Source organism: Mesitornis unicolor, unplaced genomic scaffold, assembly GCF_000695765.1.
Source record: "Mesitornis unicolor isolate BGI_N332 unplaced genomic scaffold, ASM69576v1 scaffold24932, whole genome shotgun sequence".
In the NCBI taxonomy this organism is placed as follows: Eukaryota; Metazoa; Chordata; class Aves; order Mesitornithiformes; family Mesitornithidae; genus Mesitornis; species Mesitornis unicolor.
Genome location: NW_010168860.1, coordinates 10,304 through 20,314, shown reverse-complemented (window position 1 = coordinate 20,314; position 10,011 = coordinate 10,304). Strand labels below are relative to the sequence as shown.

General features: G+C 47.4%; 1 protein-coding gene across 1 annotated transcript in view; it reads left to right on the top strand.

Moving 5' to 3' along the window:
* The window catches only part of COMP (cartilage oligomeric matrix protein), a 14,680-nt gene that overhangs the window by 2,801 nt on the left and 1,868 nt on the right, over nt 1-10,011 (top strand). Inside the window, exons 3-13 of the mRNA XM_010179177.1 lie at nt 1,713-1,764; nt 3,612-3,784; nt 5,026-5,163; nt 5,700-5,777; nt 5,929-6,087; nt 6,633-6,737; nt 6,918-7,025; nt 7,404-7,563; nt 8,788-8,906; nt 9,230-9,282; nt 9,568-9,761. Coding sequence (XP_010177479.1) covers nt 1,713-1,764; nt 3,612-3,784; nt 5,026-5,163; nt 5,700-5,777; nt 5,929-6,087; nt 6,633-6,737; nt 6,918-7,025; nt 7,404-7,563; nt 8,788-8,906; nt 9,230-9,282; nt 9,568-9,761 — 1,339 coding nt within the window. The remainder of the gene's footprint in view (nt 1-1,712; nt 1,765-3,611; nt 3,785-5,025; nt 5,164-5,699; nt 5,778-5,928; nt 6,088-6,632; nt 6,738-6,917; nt 7,026-7,403; nt 7,564-8,787; nt 8,907-9,229; nt 9,283-9,567; nt 9,762-10,011) is intronic.

Here is a 10,011-nt window from a genome sequence, read left to right as displayed (position 1 = left end):
ACTCTTTCCTCTTGTTGTTTTAATCCTAAGCCTTTCTGGCTCCAGTTGTTTCTTTGGGAATGTGGAACTTCTTGGGTGCTTAGATCTTATTTTAATGAGGAGATGGTGGTTTGTCTGGTCAACTCTCTTTTAAGCATAGAAAAAGGTTCCTTTCTGCCTTTATCCACTCCGGGAGCTGAGGGCAGAGCCCCTGCCTGCCAGGTAATGGGAATGGCAGACGCATCTCCGTGCCAGTGCAAACTGGGCGGCCTCTAATCTGCAAAAACATCTGCTGCGTTGAGTTTCTCTCACATTTCAGGCTGCTGCATAAATACCCAGTGTTTACTAGGAATCAGGTCAGACATGGCTCCTGGCAGCCTCGAGCAATGATTTCCAGCGTTCCCTTCCAGCTTAGCACTGCTTCTCATACAGGTTTTCTATTTGTTCTTTCTCTCGCTCTCGCCACCTAAGGTTTTTGGTTTGTGGGGTGTTTTTTTTTAATCCATGGCCTTTTTCTCAACAGCGCTTTGAAGAAAACTCTTCCTCGCAAGACAAACTTGCACATACCACCAGAGAGCCAAGGTGGCACTTCATAATTTCTTAATCTGTGCAAATATTTTCTAAAACTTACTTTTCCTTGATTCAGCATCCTGGGATGTTGGCAGTGAGGATGGCAAAGGGCAGAACAATAAAAGGCCAGATCTGCTCTCCTGAGCCAAAGGCTGGGGGATTCTTGGCACAAAGGAACCACTGATATTCATTAGCAGATATTCGTTCTCCCCTCTGCTCTCTGTCACCCACCTCTAATGGGAGATGTTCTGGGGATTTGGGTCAAACCTATCTCTGCATTAACTATTCAAAATCTATGACCCCAGGCTGTGTTGAATGAAAGAGAGAATCTAACACAGAATGAAAGCTTTCCCTTATACCTGGGAGCTGGCAGAGGGACATGAGTAGAAGCTTTTGTCAAAGAGAAATTACTTAATGTTGGGAAGATGAAGCCCACAGGGTATGGAAGGGTGGTCCTGAGCATCAGCTGTAGATAGGCAGTAAAAGAAGGAAAGAAGTCTGCTAGGATTGCTATCTGAGATGCTAGGGAGTCATGTAAATGTTAGCTTGAGAGTGACATGCGGACTTGTGCCTATCCCATGTTCCTTTCTTCACCAAAGGACAGCATCTTTGCACTGCTGGTGCTACACATTATCTCTTAACTGAAGCAAACTTGAAGGAATGAGAGCCTGGAGGAGATCAGAGGGAGTCTGGAGGGAGGAGCTTTTGTGAATATATTCCTAATATCCTCATGGCAAGGGCATTAGGGCCAGAGAATGGCGTAAGCAATGTCAGAGATTATTCATATTTCTGCAAAAATGGCTCACAGGGGAACCTCCTCCTGTCTTTGCTCATGCAGTGCCTGGACTGCAGATGAAGCCAACCTCTCTAGGACTGCTAGCTCAGCATCTTCTACAGCAGAAGACCTAAAGGAAGCAGATTCCTCTTTCTTTATGGCCTACCAAGTTAGCCTGTAGAAATACTGCAGTAGGGAGTGACTTACAGCAGGGAATGCAAACCACCTCAGCTTCCAGGGAGTCTGAACAGAGACTCTGTGGTAAGAGTTGGTTGTAGGGAGCAGTGCAGTCTCAGAGAGACACCCTGTGTTCTGGCAGTGGGGCTATTGGTTTGCATGGGAGCAAAACTCAGCCTTTGGCTAAGTGGTGGTTCTTGTTTTCTTCTAGATTAAGGAGATAACATTCCTGAAGAATACAGTCATGGAGTGCGATGCCTGTGGTGAGTTATTGACTCCCATGTTCAACTGCCTCCTCCAAGTCCTTCACACCTTTATGTCCAAAGTAAAATGTCACCTGTAGGAAATCACTAAAGGAAATCACTTGTTTCACAATTAACCTGAGTGGCACAGGGTAATACTCAGTATCAGTGTTGCTTTTTTCCCCCCCCACGACATTCTGCACACATGGACCAGTGTGTGATGCTGTTCTCGTGCTTCAATGGCAGCTGAAGCCATTACCCGTTTCCTGAGCATGGGGTACAGAAGCAGTCTTAAAATTCTCCTATTTCCTTCTAGCAGAACCCCAGCACTCACGTACTTCCACTGTTTCTGAAATAAACCGTGTTGGTGGTTTTGTGACACACCACGCTGCACTTCTCAGGGTAGCTGCCCCCTGGAGAGGAAAGCTGCCCAGCCACATCTCCCAGTAACCCAGCCCACGGCCAGTGTTAAAACTGCCTGGGAACACATGCTGGGTATCCGGTGGGATGGAGTTGGCTACTCCGAGCTGCAAGTGGAAGAGAACATCACCCCCAAGAGGCACCGCTCTGCTCTGCTTCCATCCTCCGGCTGCCACCATCCAAGCACAGGGGTTGTTTACAGAAGATTCAGGAAATGGGGGTTATAAATTTTCCCATATAAATCTTGCCCTCTGCTCCCCAGTACATGTTTTTTATTCTAGACTGGAACTTACTTGCAGTATGTCTGGCTTACAGAAAGCAGGGTTCTTGGAGATGCTCTCTTATTTGCCAGTGCACTCCAAGGGTGGAGCAAGAACCATTTCTGCACTTGGAGAGATTGTACTTCTGCTGGAAAAGAGATTAACCAAAGCTTCTGGGACCTGCAGTACAGAAATGCATTCATCCACACAATTGTTTTAATAATTTGCTCATAAAACTGTCCTGAACTTTTTCTCTGTTACTTGATTTCTGCCTTCCCCAGTTGCCATTCCACTTTATATGCGTTCTCCTTCTGTACGCCTTGCTGCAGAATCTGAGCCTCTTTTAATCATGCATTGAAAAACGCGACTCACAGCCGGCGTGTGCTTCTCATTATTTCTCAGAAAGAAGAGAGGTCTTGTTTTTAGTGAGGATTTTGCTGGTGGTGGTGGTAGAGTTTTGTTCTTTGATTTGTTTTGTTTCAGATTTTTTAGTTTGGGCTTTTAGGCTGGAGAAAGCAGGAGCAAAAAGAGCCCTTGCCACTTAGGGTAGTGGGTGTGGGAGACATTAGTATTTGGGAAAGTTTATTCATAGCCTCGCGCTGGCCTTCAGTGAAGTTCTGTGTCCCATACAGATTAATTTTGCGAGTTCCCTTGTGCCATGGGTCGGGTCATGAGGATAAGGACAAAAACCTGGCATTTGGCGATTTTGCTGCAAACCAAGCTGACCTGTTTATTATGGCTTCCTTCTACAGCAGAGGTTTTGGCTGATGGCCTTCTACAACACATCCCAGGTTTATTAAGCCTGTGCTGTGTGGGTTCTGCTTTAGCCGGGTGTCTGAGTCCATGCCGCCAGTGGGGTGCAGCTGTAGAGGAACCAGGGGGAGCACTGATCTCTGTGAAACTCCAAAACCAAGGGCATTACTCCAAAAAGGAGGGTAGCATGACGAGAGTTTTGGACTGGGAGCTAAGACTTCTGGGCTTTCTTATTTATTTTATGTCTGCTCTGACTCAGAAATGTGTCAAGCTGCTGCTTCTGGCTTCGTTTTTCTCCATTTACAAAATAGAGCTGCAACTGCTCAACCCTCAGGATGCAAGGAATTGTCCTGTGCATGAAGCACACTGATACCTTCTGAGACAACGGGACTGCCTGATGATAATCTCTGTTCCTAACCTTCCTCTTGTCCCCAGGCATGCACACCGAGGTGACGGGCCCTGTCATCACCGTGACGCAGTTTAACCGATGCCTCCCAAACCCCTGCTTCCCTGGTGTGGCCTGCATGGACACCGGCACCGGCTTCCGCTGTGGACCCTGTCCCCCAGGTTATTCTGGCAATGGGACCCAGTGCACGGATATCAATGAGGTAAAAAGCAAGGAGGGCAGGCTGGGAGTTCCAAAACTGGCTCCTTTTTCTTGGAGTGTTGTGGGTTGTAAAGATGTCTTGCAGTTCCCCGAGGAGCTGAAGTTCAAGAGAAACATGATTTCACTGGAAGAAGTCTGTATCTCACCCTCCCTTAAGCTCTGCTCCGTGTGGGTTTTATATCCAGCCTAGTTAGGTATTTCTTTCTAAAAGCTACACAGGCTCAGAAAAAAGAAATCTTTTGGTTTGTACCACACAGGAAGGTGAGTTTGGAAGATCAGAACAGTCTCTGTTGGTCTTACAATCTTTTGAGCTAATGGCCGATGAGTTGTTAGAGGTAAGATTTATTATGTGTGGAACAGAATCAAGTGTTTCCTGAAGAGTCTTTTATACAATAAATCTGACCACACTGCTCATATTGCTTTACTTCTGCCTTTAAATCAAACCTTGCTAGGCAGATGCGGTTTAATTTATTTTTTTTTAGCCAGTGTGGCATTCCACCACGTTTACTTCGCTGTGTGTATCAAATCCTTACTCAGCCATTAAATCTGTTTGTCCATAAGACTCCTTAGGTCTGTGGTTCCCAAAGCAGAGTCCTATGCTCACTGATTAGTCAACCAAGCAACTGTGTCTGGCAAAGCCATATCACTTCTACAGCATTACAGCTTAAAAACCTGAAGTTAAAAGGATTGATGAGAGATTTTTGAGATTGATGATACTCTGTTAGTCACCAAAACGTGGGAACTGCTGTATTAATGTAATGCATCTGCCAGTAGAGAATTCAGTGAAAATAATAAAGTGTTGGAGAAAATAAAGCAACCACTAATAGCAACTTTGGAAAGACAGTTGCTTCCCAGAGTAGTAAACAAACAACTGCTTTTGTCTTTCAAAACCAGCTTAAGAAATTACCCAGTCCTCTGGATTCAGAGACTGCCAGGAAGGAAAGTGTGCAGTGGAGCCAGTTTTTTGCCTGGGCATTTGATGTCACCTAAGAAGAATTAGTCCTGAAAGTGGATTTGTTTTATTTGTCTGCACATATTGAGACTTGGGAGAACAACTGAGATGGGGAAGCTGCATTTTCCACTTGCAAGGAAAGCCAGAAACTTCTATACATTTTTTGTTTATTATTTAAAAAGCCAAGTACAATAGCTGGATCTCACCCAGCGAGGCTGGCTTTGAGAGCTGTCTTCACAGCTGGCCTCGAGCGAGCTCACAGCTCCGCACCACCTCTGTCCTGTTCACAGTGCAACGCAAACCCCTGCTTCCCGAAGGTGCAGTGCATTAACACCAACCCTGGCTTCCGCTGTGATCCCTGCCCTCCCGGCTTCACCGGCCAAATGGTCGAAGGCGTTGGACTTGCTTATGCCAGGGCCAACAAACAGGTAAGGCCCAGAAGCCATTAACTCCTTCCTCCTAGGACACAGAAGAGTTGATGCAGCTGCTGCCCCTGCTGTTTCCCTGACAGCTACAGACAGATTAAAATAATAATAAAACCCAAACTCACCTGGTCTTAGCATGGTTTATAAGAATACGTTGCCAAAAGCAGGAACAGCATGTGGCTTGTGTTATTTAGAGAGCTGCTAGGTGGTCATAGGACGCAGTCTTTGACCTTCTTGCTCCATTGACTCTCTTCTATCCTTTTACAGTAAGGAGATACTCTGACAGCTCAGCTCAGAGCTAAGCTATTTTGCCAGGCTAAAATCTCTGGTGACTCTGTAGAGGGTGAGCAGCTTGCCTGGGGTCAAGGAGTGTTGCTGGGATCTGGCTCAAGCTTGTCTGAAGGAAAACTTTGAGCCATGGGTCCTAGTAAGGTGTGTCTGGGGCTTTGCTTCTGCATTTGGTGGTGCCCCAGTTCTGTAATCCGATGTGGTATCTACTTGAGGGCGAAGTTAACATCAGTTTTCTTCCTCCTGGGCAGGTTTGTACTGACATCAATGAATGTGAGACAGGTGCTGCCAGAAATTGTGTCCCAAACTCCATCTGCATCAATACACGGGTAAGCATTACTGAAAAACCCTCACGTGGCTCCCTCTTCCCCAGGCGCTGGGGCCTCTGTAAGCTGTGGCAATGCAGCTGCTGAGGAAGGTTACAGCAAAGGTTTGCCAGGACTCACGTCAGACTTAATTCCCTATCACTTTTTCTTGCAGGGATCCTACAAGTGCGGGGCTTGTAAACCCGGCTTTGTTGGGGATCAAGTCACCGGCTGCAAGAGCCAGGTCGTGAGACGCTGCCCTAATGGCGAAGCCAACCCATGCCACGAGAAAGCGCAGTGTGTCGTGGAGCGCGACGGGTCCATCTCCTGCGTGGTAAGGCCCAAACCTCCCTGCGACTGAGGTCTGTGCGCTCTGGTTTGCCTTGCACTGTGCTTGCTCTCCTGGGTCTGCCACTGCCCTCTCCTGGAGAGCTTGCCTTCCCGACACAGCCCTGCTCTCCATTCACACCTGCGCCAGGCAGCATCTCTTTCGTGCCCTCTGGAGAAACGAACTGCTCCTGGCACCTCAGATCCACTGCTGCTTGTTTGCCTGAAGCACCACAGATTTGTCAGTGGTGAAGCATAACACGCAGCAGAGCAGGGAGAGGCACCATTCAGCAACTTGCTGGAGCCAAAACGTTTTGCTGCTGCATCTGTCTTTGTAATCTCAGGAACACGTGAAGAGCTTGTATGTGAGCGATTTAAAATGCTATTTACAGCATAACTGTTTCTTCCAGACAGTATTTTTCCTGTAGAGTATTGTGTACCTGGACTTGCAATGTTTTGTGCTGGTTCTCATGTAAAGCCTTCAATTTTGGAGGCATAAGGCCATCAGGGGAGTCACCAGAGGCCTCATTTTCTTTATCTGCTCTCTTGCAGTGCCTCGTGGGGTGGGCAGGGAATGGCTATGTCTGCGGGAAGGACACGGACATTGATGGAGTCCCTGATGAGAAGCAACGCTGCTCTGACAAAAAATGCCGCAAGGTACAATGCAGTCATCTCACATTTAGCTGGAAACAGCGTGTCAGAGCAGCATCTACCCAAAACTGGGCAATTCTGACTTGAGTGGAGGCCCTGGGTGCTGCAAGGCCCTGCCCACCCTCCAGAACTCAGCTAAGTGACACGCACAGCTCGCGAGCAGGCCCGTTGTCGCTTTTCTTTCAGGATAACTGCGTGACTGTCCCCAACTCTGGCCAGGAAGATGCAGACAGGGACGGAATTGGAGATGCTTGTGACGATGACGCTGACGGAGACGGGATATTAAATGCTGAGGTTTGAATTCTAATGCTTAAGTCCTGCCATCCCTAAATGTACTTAAGGTCCTGCAAAGGAACTGCCTCCACCTTTAATGTGAATTTAGAGAACCTGCAGGTCACAGCATGCAATGTTTCCTTTTAATCTGGATGGTCTGAAGACTAAAAACAAATAGACAGGAGAGAATATCATGGCACCAAAGGGGCTTTTCAAATCATGGTCCACACAGAGTTAGGGAGTCTCTCATCTGGTTGGAGATATCTTCAGGGCCTGCTAGTGTTCTCTGAACAGGCAGTGACGAGGCTGAATAGAGGAAGCCAAGACTGGCTGCAGCTGGTCACACACCTCACAACTTCTGTCTTTCTCTGCATGCTCGGTTTCCCCTCTCACCCGCAGGACAACTGCGTGTACACGCGCAACGCAGACCAGCGCAACGCAGACAAGGATAACTTCGGCGATGCCTGTGATAACTGTCGCCAAGTGAAGAACAACGACCAGCGGGACATTGATGGTGATGGGAAGGGAGATGAGTGTGACGATGACATGGACGGAGATGGTAAGAGCAGCTGGAGAGCAGAGAGGTGCACAGATACCAAGCTAAGAACCAGAAAGTTATTCAACACACAGCTACAGGTCCTCACGGCAGGCATCAGCCCTCAGAGGCTTGAGCTTTGCAGGAGCAGAACTAATTTCTGATGGGATGAAGCACAGCTCAGTTTTTAAGATGCCCAGATGAGCAGTGGAGCCAGCATCCTTCACAGGTCAGCTCCTGTAGGGGTTAAAGATCTGTCTTCAGGATGGTGCTAAGTGTTTTTATTAGCACTCTTATCATGTGCAATCACATCAAACCTGTGTCAGACTTAAGACAGAAAGATGTACCGTACAACCTGACCTTGGTCCAGACAAGGACACTGCTTTCTGCTGCAATTTAAACTCACTAAGAAGTATGGGGATATCCAAGTCGTTAGCAGCTACTGGCTCAAGGCAGCATTTGTCAGGGCTGTTTTCTCAGGGGAAAAACCTGGCTGGCTTTAGGAACAGTCTGTGTGCTAATGATGCTGTATTTGCACAAAGCTGGCTTTGAAAAGCCAGAAATCACAACTGCTGCTGGCCTCAGACATACGTATTTATTTATGGAGTATTTCCAGTGCATCCAGTGCTGTCTGGGTCTGGCTGCATCCTGCCAAGCAGCTCCCTGCTGGCACGATGTGCTGGTGGTGTGGGTGAACACAGAGAAGTGGGAAGTGAAGTCACACAGGTTGTAAATTAGATTGTTCCTGTCCTGTCTCAGGCCTTGGAAAGGCGCTGTCTAAATCTTCCATCTCAAATAGCCAAGATTAACCTCGACTTATTTTATAATTATACAGATGTCTACTTTAGAGCAAAAAGACTCTGTCATGGTTTAGGGAACCAGACAGCATCAGCTTCATGCATTCAGCCACTTGCTCCTGCACTGATACGATGCCAGTGTGGAGCCACATTCTTTAGCTTTCTCTGAGCAATGTGGTTAAGGACATTTCCTCTTAGGTTCAAGTGCAAACATCCATCACAATGCAGTCTGGAGCATGTTTTTAAAATCAGTTGCTGCTGATATCTTTTCCTCCATTGCTGCTAGGATGTACCTTACATTAAACGTGTGTAAAATGTACACAAAACCTGAAACTGCTGCTTTAATTCAGCTGCCCTAGGGTTTTGCCATCTCTTACATCCAAAAGAGATCTTGCTGCATAGAGTGTAGTAGCCCTGTTGCCTTGAAGGGTCCACTTTGCCTATTTTTCAGGGATCAAAAACCCAATGGACAACTGCAAAAGAGTTCCCAACCCTGACCAAAAAGACACCGACAGAGATGGAGTAGGCGATGTGTGCGACAGCTGTCCAACAGTCAGCAACCCTGACCAGGTGAGCGAGCACTCACAGCTCTGCTGTGGTATGGGTTCATTTCTCTCACTCAAGACAGTGCTCGTGTTACCTGCCTAAGGCAGGCACACCTGGTAGCTCCCCAAAATCACCACTTGCAGATTTTAGCTGCCATTCTGCAGTAAAAGTCAGGGGTAAGTTGTAAATACAGCAGGAGGAACTCTCCCACTATCGTCAGCTGTTTTCACCCAGAATGATCTAGGCTAACCCCTCTCTTTGTTCTCTTTATTGCCTAATCCTCCTCTTGATCTACGGAAAGTTATTTTTACTGCTTTATTAAATTATTATTGCTTTCTTTTTACTAGAAAGACACCGATCATGATCTAGTGGGGGATGTCTGTGACACCAACCAGGACAGGTGAGAGCTTCCTGTAAAAATTGTACTTAGGATGCATGAAGTCTTGGGGATGGGGAGTAGGGAAGGCGACTCCATGACAACCCAACTTGGCCTTAACCTCTGTCTTTTTGGGAATTTCTTCAGCCCTCAGAAAAGCAAGTGTAACTAATAGCTTAAGGCTTCGTAAGGCCAAAATCACCGACTTCTGCTGATCTTGTTGAGGATCCCAGCTCCTAACAATGTGTGGCGTGCTCATTTTAAAACCCACATCAGTGGATAACCTTTACCTGCGATTTTCTCCACCAGTGACGGGGACGGCCACCAGGATACCCGGGATAACTGCCCGTCAGTGCCCAACAGCTCCCAGGTGGACACAGACAACGATGGGATGGGAGATGAATGCGACGATGACGATGACAACGATGGGATTCCAGACGAGAAACCTCCGGGCCCCGACAACTGTCGGCTTGTCCCTAACCCTGGCCAGGAGGACTTGGACGGTGAGGGAGAGGGCTGGACATTAGCTCTGTGGGGATCTTCCATTCCTGGTGGTCAGTCCGTATCAGTTTGACCTCTAGAGGTAACAGGACACAAGATCTCCCCAGTGATGTCTTACATCACTTTCAGACCTCAAATAACCCCAACATCAGGACCGCATTTGGGCAAAGTTCTCTTCCAGAAGTAGCTACAATTTGAGGTGTTTCTTCTGTTCACAGCACCTCTGTGAGGATTTCAGGGTTTCTTTGCAGC